This window comes from Metopolophium dirhodum, chromosome 8 (assembly GCF_019925205.1).
Source record: "Metopolophium dirhodum isolate CAU chromosome 8, ASM1992520v1, whole genome shotgun sequence".
NCBI lineage: Eukaryota > Metazoa > Arthropoda > Insecta > Hemiptera > Aphididae > Metopolophium > Metopolophium dirhodum.
The window spans coordinates 36,102,436-36,124,246 of record NC_083567.1 but is presented as its reverse complement, the minus strand read 5'-3'; the positions used below and the strand labels follow the sequence as shown (position 1 = coordinate 36,124,246).

Below are 21,811 nucleotides of genomic sequence, written 5' to 3'. Positions count from 1 at the left end.
CGAGTGAGGACACCGCCGCAGCCGCTTAAGTGCACATCACGCGTACCTACCACTTCCGCGAAAATAACACGAGACACGGTGTCAAACCCTAATAAGTACAATAATAACAATACGCCCAACAACAATAATAATAATAATATTATAATGTATTATTATTACTCAACGTTCGGCGGGTGTCGTCGCGTCGTATCGCGTGAACGGGATCACGAAGGTTAAAATATTATAAGGTAGCGGCGGGTCTGTACGTGACGGGGGTGAGTCGTGACGAGGGGTGAGTCGAGACTCCTGGCGAGGGTTGACGACGACGACGATAGGGAGTAAACGATCGCGACGGTGGCGGCAGAGGTAAGACGGTGCGGGTTGAGGCGAGAGGAAGGATAGACGCTTATGTACATACACAATCCTAACCGAGACGACGACGACGTTACGACAGGGGAACAGAGAGACAGCGAACAGGCGCCGCACGCCGTATACACACGCTACGACGGCGGCACACACAACAGCGGCGCCCGACGTTTATAATGCACACACAGCCACACACGCGCACGCGCGCGACCTGAAGCCACTGCCGCCACTGCCTGCCGACCGACCGTCGTACTCGCGCGTCGTCTCCAATAGACCGACATCGACGACGGGACGACCGCCGACGTTTAAATGTGTGTAATAAATCCAAAGACCGTCCTCTTCTCTTCGTTCGGAATATCGTTTTTTTATTCTTTCTTTTCTCTGTATAATAATATTTTCCTTTCCGCCGTCGCCACTGCCCTCGCATTAAACGCTTCTAGCTACGTATATTATACGCGTCACATATCGCAGTCGTCGCCGAAGACTATAGCTTCGTCTTGCCGCCGTCGAGTCGTTCAAAAATCGCCACCGACCGACCGTTACAACAGTGGCGCCACTTCTCCACCTCTGCGTCGCAAGCTGGTTCGATTGAATATGACTTATGAGCGGGGGGTGGGGGCTGGTGGTTATAATATTATGTCCTCGAGCGACCAACGAGGGTTCGTTATTATTATTATCTATTATCATTACCAGTATAATAATAATAATAATATATTTTTAGGTGCATTTCATTAGCTGTGTACACTCGCAAAGATAATCCGGCGGATGGACGCCATCCACCGCTTCGAATCTCCTTATACACGTCAGCCGATTTTGCAACGATCCTATAGTACGCTTGACAGTATCACTCTGAACAATGGTATTAGTATATAATATACTATATAGCACTTTAGGAGGACGTCACACCTGCATATTGTGTAGTATCCGTCATACAAACGTACAACATAGCATATTTGAGTTAATCAATTCCAATTTTGTGTAGTATAACCTTTAATAATTGAATAAGTGAATTGACCAACTACCAAACTTAAAGATAAGAACATTAAATCTGTGTTCTCTCGTTTACTTTTATAATATTTTTATTTTTAACTTAGTCATGGGAATTATTACATTAATATTTTATATATTCATAAAACATAAGTCGCTTAAAAAATTTAAATATTTTAAACAACCAACGAGAAAACACAGCTAATGTTCTTAAACAAATACACATAATACAATTATTATGAAACAAGTGTAACTAATACTAATACGTGACTAATAACTTATTAGTAATAACACTAATAACTAATAAGTAATAATAAACAAAACGCATACACTAATAATATAGAATAACTCTGGTTTCAACTAATAAAAAGAATCTTGATTCGTGAAAACTGTGCAAGTCCAAGAAAGATTGAAGTAAACGCCTGTATAAAATTTGGTTTAAAAGATTAGAATAAACCTAATCAAGGTACATCCCTATAATATAAATAATAATTTAGAGGCCACAAATTTTACTAATATTATAAAGAAACGCCATTACAACTTACAAAACTAATTTCATTTTCAGTTCAAAATAATAATATTACCTTTATGTAATTGTCGAACTGTAATAGTTTATGCTGATGGTTCTATAAAAAAAAAAAATAAAAAAAAAAAAATATTACCTAATATAAAAAAAAAAACGTATTTTAGATTCTGAATGAAGCGGTGAATGTATTGGAGTTAAATAATGTGGTATTTTTTTTGTGTGTCATCGCAGTTTTTTAGTAAATATGCTTCAATCTTCTACTTTGAAGGTGGTTTCTGGTAGCACATTGGATTTAGTAGGCACTTAAGGAAGTCAAAAGTTAAAATTTGCAGTTAATTTGTAAATTATCGAAAAAAATAAAAACAAAAACCGGGTGTATTTACACGAAACCCGTTTTTGACAAAATGTATTATTGTTAAATAACTGCAGTGACTTGACATTTACACAAAATATTAATTATAACCATATTTTCCTAAGCATATTACAAGTCATCAAAACATAAAACAATACTCAAAATATTTTGGCTGTATTTGTACGATTAGTAATGTTTTAAACTTACTTAAGTTTTTTATTAGTGTATAATACAGTTTTTACTATTTGTTTTTAAGTAAAAAGCTTAAATAATTAATACAAGAGTTTTCTTACCGCTATTAAAAAATATCGAAAATATTTTTTTACAAGAAATTAAAGATCAATTTATTACGAAATACGTATATTATTTGTAGTAATAAAATCATAAAAAATGTTTCCAATACGTAATTTACTTAATACTTGAAAATTCTCCAAGTCTTTTTAACTGGAATATTAAGTTTACCGTAAAGCAACATACATTTTTTATTTAAGCCCAGATTTTGACGACATTTGATATCACACGTAAAATAACAATTTCTGCTCAAACGTATTTTTTTATTTTGTTGGGTACTTAAAAAAATATCAACACATAATTTTGAAATTATTTAAATTATAATTTTTTGTACCTACACAATATAATTTTAAAAAAGTGGGTAAGTGGATGTCGCTGTGTGTACATTAGGTTACAAGTGGGTCGCTGTAATGGATGGTGTTAAATTTTATTTCAATAATATAATATCATTGTATAAGAAAAACTATTCTGAGCGAAAACGGTCGGTCAGCCTATAATATTAATAAGTATATTTGATGATATTATTGTGAATAAAGTAATTTATATATTATAACCTATTTACATGCATGGAACCTTGTTTTAAATTTCCAATCCTTAGCTATAAAAGTTCAACATTTTATAAATTTTTAACTACAAAATAAATATTAAATTTTAAATTTTTATCAAATTTATCAAAATTCCAACCTTAAATGCTTATAAAAAAAAATTATGCCTATGTATTTTTAATATTTTTCAACTGCCATTTAAGCAATATATCAGGAGCCTTGTATTCAATTTTCACGCTTTTTTACCCAACAAATAAAATTTTATTGATATTTATAGAAAAAAATGAAAACTGACAATGTCCGTAAACAGCTCAAAAAGAGTCAAAATATTTTCGAAGTTTTATAGTGTATAGAAAATGAAAATATAAACATTCAGTAAAATTTTCATGTATCTGCAGTTATTCGTTTTTGAATAACAAAATAGCAAAATTGTTACATGAGAAATCGAGTGAATATCAAATGTTGTAAAAATATAAATTTCAAACACTCATAAAAATTTAATTTGATTTGCTTGTAAACATTTTTTTTTTTTGATAAAAGTAGACAAACTTATGAGGAATCTTGTATTACATTTTGAAATCTTAGATTTAAAAAAAAAATTTTAGGAATTCTCAACTCAACATAATTTGCTAAATTTCGTGATTTTGTTGAAACTTGAAACTTTGAACTTTAAATGCTTATAAATAAAAACTGTGACTAAGGAATTTTAATATTTTTCAAATGTCATTGTAACAATATAGTAGGAGCCTTGAATTAAATTTTCAAGCATTTTTACCTAAAGTTTTATTGACATTCATAAAAAAAAGACTAATAAAATTGGAAACAGAAAATGTTCCTAAACAGTTCAAAACAAATCAAAATATTTTGAAAATTTTATCGTGTATAGAAAATACAAATATAAACAAACAGTGAAAATTTCATGTATACACGTTCATTTGTTTTAGAGTCACACCAAAAACCAAAACCGATTTTATGGAAAATCGATTTGCGTAAAAATTCCCTTAATTTTTATGTTGTTTTTCTTGGTGCTTTTGAAAACTATTGGGATTTTTAAAATTTGACCTTCAATGCACGAACAATATTCACTTTCCCATCGAACAAGATATACTGAAGTTGAAAATCTAAGCATTATTTCGACTACTTATCGTGTACACACACAAAAATTTAAAAAAACACACATTGTAAAATCAATACATTTATCGTTACACTCGCAGAATCTAAAATATATAATTTTAAGATATTCATAAGCATTTGAAATGTTTGAATAGTTTTAGTTTTTTATTTTTAATTGTTGTTTACAATTTTAGGCACGGTAAAAAAGATTGAAATATTAGCAGATATATTAATTAGCAGAACCCACTATTACACATGATATTGGCAGAGAATTCAGTAGGGAAAATACCTCTTGGACGATCTCGTTGAAGATTGGAAGACGAGGTAAAAAGAGACATATCACTAAATAGTGGTCCAGATTGGAAAAAAGAGCAGAGGACAGAGAGATTTGGAAGTTTGGTTGTTTGTCGGGATATGGCCGTTAATACCCAAGAAGAAGAAGAAGAATATTTACAGAATACAATTTCCAAAATATTTAAATTAGTTTTATTAGCTATTTATATCACGGTTTATCTTATTGTTCTACAGTATGTTAGTATTGACTTAGTAACAGCTAGTTATATAATAGTAATATAGTAAAAATATTAGTAAATTTTAATAACTACTCTAATAACATATTATTATGATGCGTTTTGTTTTAGCTCAAAATTAGTTCAGCCTATCGTAGTAGCAGTGGTAGCACTGATTATAAATACTAGTATTTATAAATTATAATCAATGGTAATAGGTACTAATTAAAAAAAAAATTTCTTATAGAAATATAAATATATAATAAAATATCCTATTGTCATCTGTATTCTATATATATATATATGCTATATATTTATAATATGTTACCGTAAATTAAATTATTAGTATTAATGCAAGGATTTACTGTTTGCACTCGGTAAAAGCCCCGGTAAAAGTTGAAAATCATAATTTTATTCGGGCTTTTATTGAATCAAAAAACACTATTGATTTTAAAGATTCAAGAAAAGTTAAGATATAATAGATTGAACTTGTAATTTTAGGGTAGCTTATCCGCTACCTAATAATAATATTAAAGTTATAACCGCATATTAGTTTATTTCTGCTAGAAATTATAGTTACACGCAAGAAAAAAAATTACTACCTATATAATCCACAGCAGGTGGTTAAGTTAAATTTTATTTTATTCACCACCGGGCGGCGCGGTGGGCAAGAACGGGTAATACGGGTAAATATAACACTATTCCTAATAAAATATTTAACATTTTTTTTTTATTTATCTAAATTATCACATAAATGTGTAATTATGTTATATTTAATGTTTAGCATATTACACATATATTATTAGGTGCTTAGTCAAAAGACTAAATATAATCATATAAAGTTGACTACATACCTACCTAGTACAGACATATTTCCTTTAAATATGATTTAAGAAACACTTATTCAAAGTGTCAAATTCAGGTAGATACACGGTTATGTAACCAAGCATTTTGTTCTATTCATATATTTTAGTAAAGGGACAAAATCAATATTTTAAAACAACAATTGATTATTATAAAATACTTCAATTCATGGTTAAGTAGTCATTATTAGTAATGTTTACTTACAAATGAAATTTGTTTACCTTTAGTAAATTCTAGTACCTAGCATCAACTGTTTGAAGAGCTTTATAATTTGATCGTTCTGAACATCAAAATAAATAAAAATTATTTGATGAGAAGAAGAGTGGTTTAATACTTTGATACATTTATGTCAATTGTACCTATTTAATAGATTCCTTCAATAAATTCAAACTTGTATTTTTAAATCACAACGATGGGGATTATTTACGTATACAATGAGTATTTAATAAAAATAAAAAGTAATGCATTACAAAATGTCAATACATTTATACTTTTAGTAAGATATTTTATTGTTAAAACATTTCGAGAAACATTTCAACGATTAATAAATTAGCGATTCATTAAATTCGTGAATTAAATTAAATTTAACGAAATAAATTAAAACAAATTAAATGAGATAAGGTCATCGTGAACGTAATAAGTAAATATGAAATACCTTTAATTATTTAAAATTTGTAATTTCATTGAAAAATAAAAATGTAATATGTACTAAATAACGTAAAATAGTTTTTATGGTAAACCTATGGTCAGTAGGAAGGCAGGTTCAACGACTTGGGTGACAGCCAACGATTAACTAGAACTGAGGGATAGAAGACAATTATTGATAAGAAAATAAGTTACATTTTGAACATTTAACATGTATAAATTATGCATTACCTACCCATTGCTATTTAACGTGTATGTTATAGCGTAATATAAGGAAATGTAACTACACAGTGTTTGCTTTAAGATGTCAATATTTATAATTCACTTGAATTATTAGATGAACACGTTAATAAACGTTTATTAGCAAAAAAAAACACTCCAGAACATCACACAACATATCCTGAAAAATTATACTCAGCTGTTTATTCGAGTTTTCTTCGTTTGAGCAAATTACTAAGATAAATACCATCGTTCATTATAAACGTACACGTTATGTATACAGATAACTCGCGTTTTCCATTCTGAGTAAATAAAGCCGGATTATAACGGTTTTGTAAGTTGTATCGATTATTTGCTTTTCATTAGAGATGGTGATCAGAAGAAATGACACAGAATTTCCTAAAAGCTGATTCTGACTTTATTGAACGGAATAGGTTATTACCTATGCAATTCTCAAATTAAATTAATTTATAATATTCATCAATTCGTCAAATAAAAAATACAGTTCAGTTTTAAAGAGCCATTAAATGGATGAATATAACTACAATTTGTAGAGATGACCAGTATCGAATAAAATAACCGTACATAATCATATACTTATTATACATCCCGATACTCTTCTGAAAAGTATCAAGTAGTTGATTAGGTTGGTATTGGTTAGTTGATATTGCAATACTTTTTTAATCATTGTGTCGAGTATTTAAAAAAAATATTTTAACAGGCGATATTATAATAAAAAGATTTTTGGACTTACTTTAACTTAATTTGCCGTAAATCATTAATATTAAGTATTAACACTGAAATATTTTAGGGTTGATTGTAATTTGTAATAATTATAGAACGATTAAATTCAGATAATCAACTGATTTTTATTTTATAAAACACCTATAGGTACAAGTAGTTATATATATATAACCACTTGTACCTGTACTGAAAATATACATTTTACAAATAACCACCATAGGAATTATTAAATTTTGGAATTATATTTTTAACGTAAAACTACAGCAAATCGTTATTTCATTTTTATTGTTACATAATTTTTGTAAAATTCATAGTTAATAATTGAGTTAAATGGGCTTTTTATGGCGTATGCACTGTGTATAAGTACAGGAGAATAAACATAACGGATAGATAATTAAAAAAATAATCTTAAAAAATCATGATGATGAACTTTACTTTTTTCCCTAATTAAGCTATAGTCCGCGATATAATACATAATCTTCTACGATAACAATACATTTAGGTATATAATGGGTGTATAGTATATTATATTAGTATATACCAAACCACATGCAGCTTCAGTACGTCTGATCGTATATAAAGTATTAAAATATGTTATTAGACACCCACAGTGCACGGCTACAAGGAACAACCTCGGGAACAACCAACGAGCACGGATCCATAACAAAATAAAATATCTTACCTCATCACCATACTGTTTTTACCGTATCAAATGTTCATGTTTATAGTAATTCCTAAGTTATAGCACGTATTTGATCGCCGGGAATATTGGCAAAAACAATAAAATAATAATTAAGACAAGTTTTGACCTTGGTATTTTCAGCTCACTATTGGTCACCAAACTGAAAATACAAAGGGTGCCATACGCCAACAACAATATACTATTCGAGAGCGCATAAAAAAGATGTTCATTCATTTCCATTCAAATCATCCAATTGTTATATTTTTCTTTCTCAATTTCATGAGAGATGATAACGACTTAATATATTATATATAAGGATAAAAAAACACAATAGCGCATGTTCTTAGAGTGTATTCAAAAAGTGGTCGAAAAGTACTCTAGGGAAAAATAAAAACAGTGTCTACACGCGAAATACAATTCATGTGGCATAGCATATATTCTTTCTTCTTTTACTTCCAGAAGTAAAAAGCTTTCAATTTTTTAAAATAGAAAACTTTTTAAAATAAAACTATTCGTCATGATACTTTTTCATATATGTTATTTTATTATCGACATGTGTATACACGATTACAATGGGAACATTTTATTCTCTTGCCCAAAATATTATATCTCTACTCCTTTTCTCAAAAATACAATCAATATTCAATAACACATGAAGTAGCGAAGTAGCGAATGTAATATTGATGGTGAACAAATATAGTTCATCCAAAACATTTGGGAGGAGGAGACAACCAGATACAAATGTGTAAAAATGAATCAAGATTCAAGAATTTGCTTAAACGTTAAAAAGTGGTAGTGTATTATATTTGTATAATACTTATAATAGATAATATATTTCAAGAAAAGATCTTATAAATTGATACATATTTCATAATATTTTGTATTTAATACCCGTGTTTAGGTACTAGACGATTCTTCTATATTATGTCAATAGACAATTTATTATCAAGTAATAATTACTATTTTTTTTTATATATAATCATCCAGGGTAAAGGCCAGACACAGTGTATTGTTTATTATTGTATTTTAAGATACACAAATCAATAGGTATTATAATAGAGAAAGAAACCTACGTCTTACAATATAATATATTTAACTCCTTTCTTTGGAGTTTTAAGTTTAATAGTTAGATATTAGTGATACTACCTCGGATATTACTCGGAGATTTTTACTACTTATTTACAAATGTCAAAGATTAAAATCGATTTCATTAATATTTTAAATATTTTATCATTATTGATTAGCATTTACTATTTCAGTTTGGAACAAAAAATAAGCGGTTTGAAACGTTGATTTACTGCAGTAGTTTAATATAATATGCCATTTATCTGGTAAAAGAAAAACGGAGGATATAAATAATGAGTCCAATTCCGCTGTTTTTGAAAGTTAGCCAAGAAACTAAATCCTCCTCATCTTTTCTTATATCGAATTGGTTCGATTTTCAAAGTTTTCCACTAAGACTATTTAGACATTTTATACTATACCGAGTACTATATCTATCGCATAACCTTTTACCTCGCCTTTTACTTTTATACATGATCAGAGTATCAGACCATTACTTCCATCCCATTTAAAACTCATAATACCAAACTGGCGTTCCATTCGTTACATAACTTATCAGTATAATAAACTTATTATAATTAATTTCTTTGTTAATAGATAGGTATAAAAAATAAATTTATCAATTTATTGATATAACTCATGGAAAAAAAATCAAAAAGGACCCTATATAGTGCTGGCACACTCTGAATAAATTAGCGATCTAGGAAATTTATCAATAAACCATAATGTCTGGAGTTGAGCATAATTTAATTTTTACTATGCATAATAAGTGTTTTATTATTTGTTTTCCTAGTCCAAACAACAAGTAAAAACGAGAATTTATGTCACGTCAAATAATCCATATGAAGAAAAATGTTCGTGTTTGGCATGCTGACAATAGTAATAGTAATAAAATATATACTGTGTCAGAAAAAGACCATGAAAACCATTCAGTAATAAACAACACCCCACATCAACCTTCATTTCAATCACGGTCAATGTCATCTCATTAATGAAGTACTTATTGAAAAACATAGGTATAAATTTTCATTATTAATATTACTGATCCCTATCCTGCAATGTTTTTAATCAGGGTTGTTATGTTTAGAACACAATGTTGTAAACATGTTTAAACATGAATTTAAAACAGTGTAAAATCCAAGTGAATATTGTGTTTTTTTTTTTAATTAATTTATTATTATTAATAAATAATAATGGATATCCTTCAGAAAAAAAGTTAAAGTATTAAATAATTATATCTATTACCAGTTTTATACGTTTTTTTATAAATAATTTGCTATATTTTAGAAATATTTAACTTTAAGTTTATAATAGGTACAAACTTATACAGTACCTCAATGGTACCTCAACTAAATGTTCAGATATTTAAACGTATATTATATACTTACTTTTTTTTAACTAGGGCGGTACTAGGACAATACTTTATTAAGGGTTTTTTCAAGTTATTATTACAAAATGTGTGTAGTTAATACATAATAATAATGTAATATTTGAGTATAAAGCAATAAATAAGTAACCACGGTTGTAGATACTAGATAGATCTACAACCCTGCAGGAATCACGAGCGATAAAAAAAAATAGAAGCTTCTTTATCCTAAAAGACAAGTAGATAATTTTATAAATGAAAGTTATTCTCATTTAGAAAGTTTACCAAATTAAGTTTAATAAAAATTGTTAAATGTAAATATTTAGTTAATTCTATTGAAATGTTGGGAATCACTTGCGGCGTCAGCTTAGTCTTGGCTTAATCCTTTTAATTTTTCTTGTTATAATTAGAATTAGGAATTGATACACAGCAATTGAATGTATATTATAATTATAAACAACTAACTTAATTAAACTATTTAAAACCATAATGTATTATTGATTAATTTGAAAAATATACCAGTACGGCAATTATTGTTACCTCAATTGTCTGCGAAGTGCACAACATACGCACTATGGTTGAAAATGTACGTTCAATAATTTTTGAACGGATTGTTGTTTTTTGGGGATGCCAAATAAAGAGAGTGTGGGGAAGAAGCCCCCTGCAGTTATATAAGATATGATAGGTAAGGACACACATATATTTTGTGATATCAAATCACTGATTATATTATATGTAGGCACTAGGCACCCAATATATGATCGGACTCTCGTTATAAGAAAATTATAATACCTAATCAAAATAGGTATAGGTATTGATGGTGAATTAATTTTAGATTCTGAGTGGAACGATGAATGTATTTATTATTTAATTCAACAATTCGATTATAATTCAGAAAACATAATATTTATATAAGTGCGTATAAGTGATTATTATTATATTTATAGCAATTTACTATATTCAATGTTTCATGTTTAAAATCATTTATATTCAAGTATACGTCGAGGTATACGTTGACAATACCACATTAAATTTTCTAATTTACATATTTAAAAAGAACATATACCTACCTATGAATTTAAATTCTAAGCGGAGGGATGAATATGATGGTTTCACAATTATGTATGTTTTTTATTTATTTTTTGAGTCCGTTATCACGTCTTGGAGATTTAAAAATGCAGTAACTTTCTACATAGAAGGTGGTTTTTGGTAGAAAATCGGAACTAGTTGGTACTTTCGGGTAGAAAATTCTCAGTTCATTTCTCAAAATAATCGAGAAAAACTAAAAAATGTTTTAGGATATGTAAACCAGAATATTTACGCAACATCAGTTTTTGATAAAATCTACATTTTTATGTTAAAAATAAATTTTTTTAGTCAAAAAACTTGAAGATTGAATATAAGGATCCCTGTAAGTTATTCTTTCACCAATTAAAGAATATCAAAATTATATAAATATGACTTTTTAAATTTACATTTAAGTACATTTTTGACGAAATTGGATATTTATTTTAACCTTAAAAAAACTAACAATTTCAGTTATTTCGTAGTAGGTAATTGATACTTTTCATCGATACATGTGTTATTATTCCCTTAACGTACACTAGAAGATGTTTAAAATATTTAGATTCATTTTAAGGTATTTATATTATTACAACGATATTATTCCATGTATTCGCATAAGTTATGTCGGTACATTGGCTTATAAGTTGATAACAATAATAAACCTAACTATGATATAATATTATAATACCTACTTTTGATATAATATATTATGTACGATGGGTTTTTTTAAAAAATAATAGGTAATATAAACCTTAGAAATAGAGGTTGACACAGTTTTCGTCAGAATCGCGGGCGTATTTCGATTGCTATGATGATAAAATCAAATTTAATATATCCGATACAGTGATTGTAGTTCACTCAAAATCTACTGTAAAGCAGAACGACTTTTTTAACTGATGCTTATTCAATTTAAATCTGAAGGGTAATTTTGAAAAAAAAACATTCAATTTTATTATGCAAAAGTACCACGATTATTTGGAGTAAAACGACACGAGGGTGTCTCAAAGTTTCCACGAAAAGAATTATAAGATACTTTTATTTACGCTCAGTCAGAACATTCCATTTTCTGAATTGTAGGACAATAATAACAAGGCAATAGCTTGAAGGCTTCTATCATTTCATTTCAGTTGACGCTGACAAATCTCCGGTTCAGCCAATTTCCTTTCCGTCTCCGTGCCGATAAACCTAACTGTTTTCTCTTGAATTAGGACAATAATGACCATTGTTTCTGCTACCTACCATTACTTTTTTTATACGATTTTTCGATCCCCTTAGATTTTAACGCCAACAAAAAACCGAAGTTAATAAATGCCCGCTTGTCTATATTATACAGTGATCGATTATTCGGGGAAACATTGTTCGTGGCAGAACATTTTTCTAAACGAATGATCAATTGAACTTAACAATAAAAAATTAAAAAACCTTTAATAGTTCTGACAAGCATAGGCGGATATTGGGGGAAGGGCTTGGGGGGGGGGGGGGGGTTAAGCCCCCTGAATGTAACAAACCACACTAGATGTCAAAATAAATTGTGTATTTTAATATACCTATATATACTTAAAGCCTCTGCAAGAATAAAGTAGGAGTACTGAGTAACCACTAGATAGTACCTAGATTGAAGCATTTAAAAATGTATATTTACGCTAATGGATAAGACAAAAATGTTAAACCCCCACGGATGTGACCAAATATCCGCCCATGCTGACAAGTGACATTCCTAACAGTTTTATAATTAACAGTAACAGCTATTATATATAACAAATGAGCTTTTGATACTATTACGGTTTGTATTGTACCGATAAAATTGGTAAATTTAAAAGAGGTATAATATGTATATACATCACTGTTCCTATTTCTAGTGTAATACTGCAACAGTGTAATGTGACACTTGCACAGCATAAATTCTAGGATATATAGGTAATATTTTATTATATATATTGTATAATATATAAAGAAGGAAAAACATTTGCATGTAATATTCTAAGAGTGGATAGGTGAGGTGGTAACAAGACTGGTATTTACAGAACTTTCAAAAATAGTCATATCGTATTATTATCCAAAAAATTACACAATTTCAACATTTTGATTGGTAAAATAATTTGTTTTGATTTAGGTAAATTTTACCTACCTAAATGGGCTAAATGTATAAATAACACTATATTAGTATATAGTTTCACCAAAATTACTGTTGTACAAATGTAATATTTGTGGCTTGGCGTGGCGTGTTGGCTGCTACCAGTCGCGGAATGCGACTGGGAGTAAGTAACAGCCACAGCTACTAGCTTCCGGATGGGTGACCACCCGGGTTCATAGTAGTTAAAAACCTTGCCACACATACACGTGTTTGCTACCTACCGTAACAACCGTTAAAACAATCGTAAAATCAACCTACCGTACCAACCTTACCCCTACCACAGTTCATAACCCCTACAACAGCTAATGGCCATAGTCGGCAGGCTTAAGTTCAATAAAAAAAAATGTATTATTTACCTATGTAGGTACATTACTTACAACCTAATTATTATACCTAACAGATCATTTAAAAATATTGGTAACTCACTTACAATTTTAAAAAAATATTAAAAACTAAAAAGAGAAATTCATTTAAATTGGAACTATTATTTCCGTGATTATTTCAATATAAATAATAAATAAGTTTGACAAACAGATACTACAAATAATATAAAATACAAATACATTAAAAGCTAACAAAAACAATACATGTTATTTTTCTTTTCAATTTAAATAAATACAAATAGGTAGGTACATCACCAAAATTAAAATATTAGGTTGAGAAAAAGTATAAAATGGCATTTGAATATTTTCAAAAATCTTTGATTAGAATTTCAATAATGCATACGGAATAATATGTGGTACAAGTGTACCACACGTCAACACTACCTACCTATTATAAATACAAACATAGGTTTGGTTTAAGAAATAACAGGGAAATAACTCTAAAAATGGCCAAAGTATAGAATTAAATAAGAGTTTAATGAGATTCTTAAGTAAAACTTTTTTAATGGTTTTTAACCAGATTTATAACGAAATAATATTGTATCTACTTCTATCTGGGATAAATAATTTATGAAATCAAAATATTTGTAAGTTAAAATAAAAGGCAATAAGATTATTTTGTAAAAAATATCAGTTGAACTTTGCCTTAAGGGGTGTTACATACATTTTGTCTCGAATTTTAAGTACCTACCTACACCTAGTCAACGCACATGTTTTTCACGCCCATTTAATCATGAACACTTTGATGGAAAATTATTATAATTCAACGGTTTTATTTATAACACTTTGTACTAAAACATTGTATACCCGTATACCTATAGGGTAAATCCCAGACAAGGTAGTCAGATAGGGTAAAAAATATGTTAGAATGTACGAGTGCAAAATGCGTAGTTTATTGACTAAAAAATAGCAGCAGTATCTATCTTTTTGATTATGTACGAATGTACGTCGTGATTATTTATTTTTAATTATGATGATCCTCTTTGAAATATTTTATTTATTTTAATACGTATAATTGAGTCATATATACAGCTACCAGGCTATACATATCTCTGTTAATTTTTACCTATTGACTCATAATGCTTGAGAAATTCTTTCGATACTTATTTACCCTTCACTTTTCATCAACGAATTCACATTTCAAACGAGCTAGTATATTCATTTTAATAATCAATATTATGAAAGTACAAAAATATCACAAACACTGAATTTACATGAGATTGTTAGAGCGAGTTAAAGAATAATTTAAACGTTCGGTATAAATAGTTTTAATATTTAATTTATCACATGGGTTTACCTGTGAATATTTACATTGAGATAATGTTTTTTTCCTTGTATGTGTTAATGAATAATATCAACCCTTTTCTGTCTCTATCTGTCTTTCACTCAATACATTAAACCATAATGACAAAAAAAGGGTATGCCACAGATATTATGCGTTGGCACGGAGGACCTACTACAGCTGCCAAAAGGACTTCGACCGGTGTCTTTGTCGTCCTTTTATAGCTTTATTTGAACTAATAAAGCATGGCCCGGGGCGGCGATGACCTGTTCCGTTCTATGCGTGCACACTGACACACACAATCACTACACAGTACACAACGACGTACACACAGTGCTTGTGTGTGAGGTCTCTAGAAAACCTGTTACTAACGAAAAACCAGTCCCTAGTGTCTTCACTCTTTCTCACTCCCACTATATAATAATTATACTTCGGTACGGATAGCTTATGTACACGCATACACCAAGCACTGTTTTTCACCCCGATTCAAGGTTAAACTAAATGTAACACTTTTTCAAAATGATTATTATTTTTGACATTTTGGTAATGTGTTGTGGTTATTAAAATTCTGAGATAAAACATTAACATAATTGTTCGAACACCGAAACCGTCGATACCCGATTTTTAAATTATGCTGAATGTTCCTTTTTGGCTATTCATAGCATAATAAGAATTAAATTATTATAAAAATAGCTAGGTAATAGAAGTATACAACTGTCTGGTAATAATTACAAATTATTGGGGTACGTATATGATAATATGAACTATGAAGAGTATCCAAATTGTATCTAAATACCTACTAATAACTTTTATTTAACTTAATTTAAACGTACATAATATTATAATACAATATGACTATATTATTATAATACCACTGTTGAAAATGATTATAATACATTATGTCTTCCAAAATGTACATTAAAGAATAACCTATAATTGCTGATGACATTGGTTTTTGAATAAATTACCATTATATTGTTAAAAAAATGCACAAAATAAATAACACTGCCTATTTACGATGATTTGTACCCACACTGTCGTTAAAAATTCGTGATATTTCCGTTAGGAGGATATGGGTGTGTAGAATCATTGAATGTCAGTTTAATAGGAGATAAATATATTAATTTTTTTTTTTAAATCCATCCCACTATTGAAAACAATATTATTACGATATTACATATCAATCAGTACCTATACAACACCCGCACAATTTGTTTTTAAACGATGTATTTGAGTAAACAAATAATATATACCATAATATATAAATGTATAACTCGGGATATAACTACTACTGAATTTAGCATATAATTAGATATACGTGATAAATTTATTTGCCATTTTCTAATTAGTAAATCACGTCATGTTAACTCATATAATAACGTAAACAGTTTACGACTTGCAGCAAAATAGAACGAAACCGGTTTTTATTAATACGTATATATTGTAAGTTTAGTGAGTGTATAGGTTATACGTGTATTTTAAAATATGTATTTTATCATAAATAGTGTACCTAATAATTAGAAGGCGGTCACTTTTTTGATTTAAAAAAAAATAAAGGTTAGCCGTTACAAATACAGTTTTTAACATTGATTGTTCATAACGATGTTAATCAGTCAAAAGACACACGTTGAAAAAGTCTTATTGTCGACAGTAGGTACCTATTGCATTTTGAAGGTATGTATACAGAGGGTAAAATAATTGTGTATTACTGTATTATAGATTATAGATTTATCGACGTATCGATAAAAAAAAATAAAGGGCAATGGTTAAAAAGGATTTCGTATTCGGGCCAAGGTCGAGCATAGACGCATAGTAGCACGGTATTGTCGTCCTCAGTTAGTACCTGGCACAGACATTGAGGAAACTTTGTTGTTTTTTTCTAAGAATAAAAAAATCCAATACCAAACACGTCCTTACTTAATCCCCGCCGGGCGGTGTGGCTTTCTAAATAGTGACCGGGGATTATCGTTATAAATACGGATGTGTCCGTACCGCATTATAATATTCAACAGTATTATAATACATATTATATATATAGGTAATATACACACATACACACACAAGCGCGCGCGGGTATAGGCGTATTACAATGATAATAGCGCACCGCCTAACAAAGAGAAGAGATGCAGCTCACACGGGACAACACCTGGACCCGCCGCCGCTCGACCACCGTGTGATCTGCCGCGTGCAATATAACACTATTATATTATATTATACCTCCTACTCGGTGCAGTCGCCGTACAGTCTACACGTGCACAATGGGCCCGGGTTCGCCGAAAATCCGTAAAACTACGCGTCATAAAAACACACAATATTATCATATAGGAGGTAGGTACATTATACAATGTGCGATTGGTACTTTTGATGTACACCAAAAGGCATGCCTATAAATAATATGTACCACGGTGTATCCCAATGATAAATATTATAAATAGTAGGCAATATCGGTATACCTCGCGGTTAGGTTTACGAAAACGTTCAGTAGCGCTATGCGAACGACGGTACATACGGAAAGGTGTATGTATGAACTTTATCGTTGATAAAACTATAACGTGTAATAACAAACAACAAGCAAGGTACGTACCTCTTCGAATTCAAAATCTTCGTCTGCTTTCCACTTTTTTTTTGCGTCAGCTGCGCAGGCGACGAGCAGCAGCAACACGGCTGTGCCGGTGGTCAGCCACCACTTGTTCATCGTCGTCGACGGCGGTCAACGACAGCAGTGATACTATTCGATCGCCGCCTTCGTGGACGGGCGCGTGTGTTACTTACCGTGAATCACGGACGGAAAAACCAAATAAAATAAAAAATGAATGACCGAGTAATCAATCGGATAGGACCCGCCAGAAAAAACGGAGCGCTTACTATTTTTTGATTTATTTACTCTTTCCCCCCTCACATTTACACGCGTCCGGTGGCGAAAACGACGGACAAAGGACCATAAAAACGAAATCCAAATTGTTTGGAAAATTTGTTTTTTTAAAAAAAAAACGTGACTGTCCGAACTTTTACACTCGGCGAGAGGGCAACTGGAGCAGCACAATGTAATGCGTGCGGCGCGGGGCGATCGACTGCAGCGGCGGCGGCGAACGCGCGAGGTCGAAGAAAATACGAAATAATATTATCGTGCGCGGACGAACGCTACGATCGTCGGTACACTGTCCCCCGGCCACCGCCTGCCTACCAGCCAGTCAACGTCCCTCGACGAGCGAACCGGGAACTGCAGTGCGTGCGCTGCGACCGTAACGAAATTACCGTAGGATCGTCGTCATCGTAGTCTTGGCGTGGTTGCCCGCCGCATGTTTATCGATTCTACAAAAATGTGTCGTGCGCGGTGATAAGGCAGTAGGAGCCTGCTGGAGGCACTGCAGAGGCAGTCTCCGAGTACTACAATGTACAGACGACAGACCGCGGTGTACATTAGGCAATAATATGCAACTACCGACTTCCATATAAGTAGCAACAGTTACCGACTGGTACAAGATGTGCCGTGAACTATGTTTGAACTTTGAATATAGTACGAGTGTACGACAACAACCAAAGATAGCAGGAACTGCGATTTGACTAATACAGATTGACAAAGGCGCCACAAAGCCTGCAGATTTTCCAGCAAGTGGAAATATATATAGCGTAACTGCAGAAAGATCTGACAAATTAAAATTGATACAAGTGTTTAACTTATATATTTAGTATGAACAAAATATGCAAATGATATAGATAGTAAATAATTAAATATTTACTCGTCTGAAAATTCACAAAAATACTATTTTTAAAAAGTTATTAATAGATAAGATTTAAATTAATTTACTCCAAACCCCCCAGGCTTCTGATGCATATTTTAAAGAATACGATATGTCGATATTTTACGTACTTATTTGATGTTGTGCATCTTTCTGGACTCTAAATCTTATAATATAATATTTCCCAATACCTGCACGGATTTACTGATAATTTGTAGCATATAGTTACCATAAAGGAACTGCAAATGAAAAATTATAACTAGTAAATTTAATTTCCGCCAAAACCATTATCAGATTCAGTTCAGTTTACGGGTAAATTATACCTACCTATACTATATTTCATATAAATATACAATAATTATTATCTATTATTAATTATCATAATCTCTAAAGACTAAAATAATATACTAATCCATATTTTCCTAGTTTTAAGAACTATACGTCTATACATTACCTATTTCATTACATAATATTATCATAATATATCAATTTAAAGTAGTATAATTGTATAATACATATTATAGGTACCTACAATATAGCATTTAGCGTTTTCTCATATTGGGACTTAGGTGCATTTTTTAACGATATAAATATATAATAATCATGTAATGGTGTATGTGTATTACTGTATTGTGTATAGGTAGTGATAATGTGAATATGTGATATTAGTGATTATTATAATAGTGAGGTGTATTTGGCAATTGGCAATAACGTTGCAAATGAGTTATGGGCTGTCGGCTGTTGTGGGTCTTTGCTGATTAGAAAAGAATGTGTCAGACAAGGTGTGAGACGTGAGTATATCCAATTTAAGCCCCGTGCGGTAATCACTTGGCTCGGATCTTGCAGGCTTCGAGTAAAATACTGAAATTATTAGTAATAGGGTGCCACTGTGTCATGAAGACTAAAAGTTATAAGAAAACCTACCCCTGTCCCCACGCCATAGGTATTAATTGAATTATAGACGTCATTATAGTATTAATTATAAGCGAGTAATACAAAAATAATTTTATTTAAAACATCACTCTATTTTTCTTGGACTTATGAATAATCTTAAATAACGTCATCATAAAAACTATTTTGTTTCTGGATTTGGGTCAGTAATTTTTTCAAGCGTGAAACGACAACGAATAACAAACGCCAAAAAAATTATATTAATTATTAGTGTAAATGGTCGGCGCTGGTCGCGGCGACTCGCGTAAACAGATTTAGCTGAATCATAGTGTAATGATTAAGAGGACGCTACACCCGCATGTGTTGTTTCGTCTTACAAACGCGTAACATACCAAATTTACGGTCAGAAATTCAAGTTGTATGCCGTTAGCTTAAAAATTAGAGTGAATCGACCTATTATGAAAGTTGATGGTAAGAAAATTATCTGTTTTTTGTTGAAAGTTTCTTTACGATAATTCAGTTTTTAAGTGAGTTATGAGTTTTTCATATTTTTCAACTGCTATTGTAACAGTATATCAGGAGCCGTGCATTACATTTTCACGCTTTTTTACCCAACAAATAAAATTCAAATGACATTTATGGAAAAAAAAAACTAAAAAAATTGAAAACTGACAATGTCCGTAAACAGCTCAAAAAGAGTCAAAATATTTTCAAAATATGATGGTTTATAGAAAATAAGAATTTAAATATTCAGTGAAATTTTCATGTATCTACTGTTATTCGTTTTTAATTACAATAAAATAACGAAACCACTATATGAGAAATCGAGTGAATATCCAATATTGTAAAAATATAAATTTAAAAAGATCATAAAAATGTAATTTGATTTGCTTGTAGACATTTTTTTTTTTTTTTTTTTGATAAAGGTAGACAAACTTATGATGAATCTTGTATTAAATTTTCAAATCTTAGATTTAAAAAGAAAAAATTTTAGGAATTCTCAACTTAACATCTTCATCCCCCTCCATTGAAATATCCTGAGAACGCCTCTGCCTCCGGCCACCATGACTATACTCTGTTCCATCTAAGAGTGAACCGCTTTAGCGTACGCCGACTAAGCTGCCGAACAGTGCCTGACCCCCTATACGATGGCTATGAGTTCTATCATTGGTGGACAGTCATCGCCGTCCGTTGTCGGTCGTCGGGCGCCTGTGTTTACGCTCTCGTCAATGTCCAGATTGTGGCAGGGATGCGCGGAAAAAATGTGTTTTGGTCAGCCGAGTGGTTCACTCTTAGATGGATTAGAGTATACACTGTACCATACTGCGGAAGTTCTTAACCTGTGGCCCATTATGGACCCCTGAGGGTCGTCCATAAATGATTACTCCGGGGTCTATAGAGTGGCTGAGTTTTTTTGAATAATCCAAAAAATTAACAAACTTGGAAACTGGATTTTTATGTTGTGAACTTTATTGAATGTCTGTATTTTATTATTTTGGTAAATTCGATCGGTCTTTCAAATTTTGGCGTAAACTGTTAAGTTGCCGAATACGTACACTCGTATTCCACCTCACCAAAGACAACAACTAAACGGGACAAACCGTAGGCGTGACAGCAAATGTCATAGGTACTGAACTCATATGTAAACTAAGCTTGACTATAGTTGATTATTCACAACAATGTATGAACTAAGTCTTAGTAATTAGTATTAAAATCATAACAATACAAATATTGTAAATACCTACTAGTTTTTTATTATTTTTTTTTTTTTTTGGGGGGGGGGGGTTCGTATTTATACTTTATACTTGAAAGGGGTCCGTGACCTAGAAAAGATTTTGAGAACCTTGCTATACTGAAAAACGGTCGCACTTATGCAATTTCAGAACGTGTTACACTTGTACTTGGTGCGATATGCCGATAACACAATAGGTCAAAAATGGACCGCCACTCGATGAAAAATAATCCGATAGGTATAGGTGGTAATCGGCGGATAGCGTAGCGACACCAGCAAAAATATAACGAAAACTACCTATACGACTTCAAATAGGTATTTAAGAAATAAAAAT

The 21,811-nt window shown here is 30.9% G+C and overlaps 1 protein-coding gene across 2 annotated transcripts in view; it reads right to left on the bottom strand.

Moving 5' to 3' along the window:
• Positions 1–18,265, bottom strand: part of LOC132950444 (proteoglycan Cow) — a 41,405-nt gene extending 23,140 nt beyond the window's left edge. Inside the window, exon 1 of one of the 2 annotated variants that reach the window (XM_061021911.1) lies at positions 17,699–18,265. In XM_061021911.1, coding sequence (XP_060877894.1) covers positions 17,699–17,809 — 111 coding nt within the window. In that variant the 5' untranslated portion in view covers positions 17,810–18,265. The remainder of the gene's footprint in view (positions 1–17,698) is intronic. The other variant, XM_061021909.1, reaches the window with a different exon arrangement.
• Positions 18,266–21,811: the final 3,546 nt, after the last annotated feature.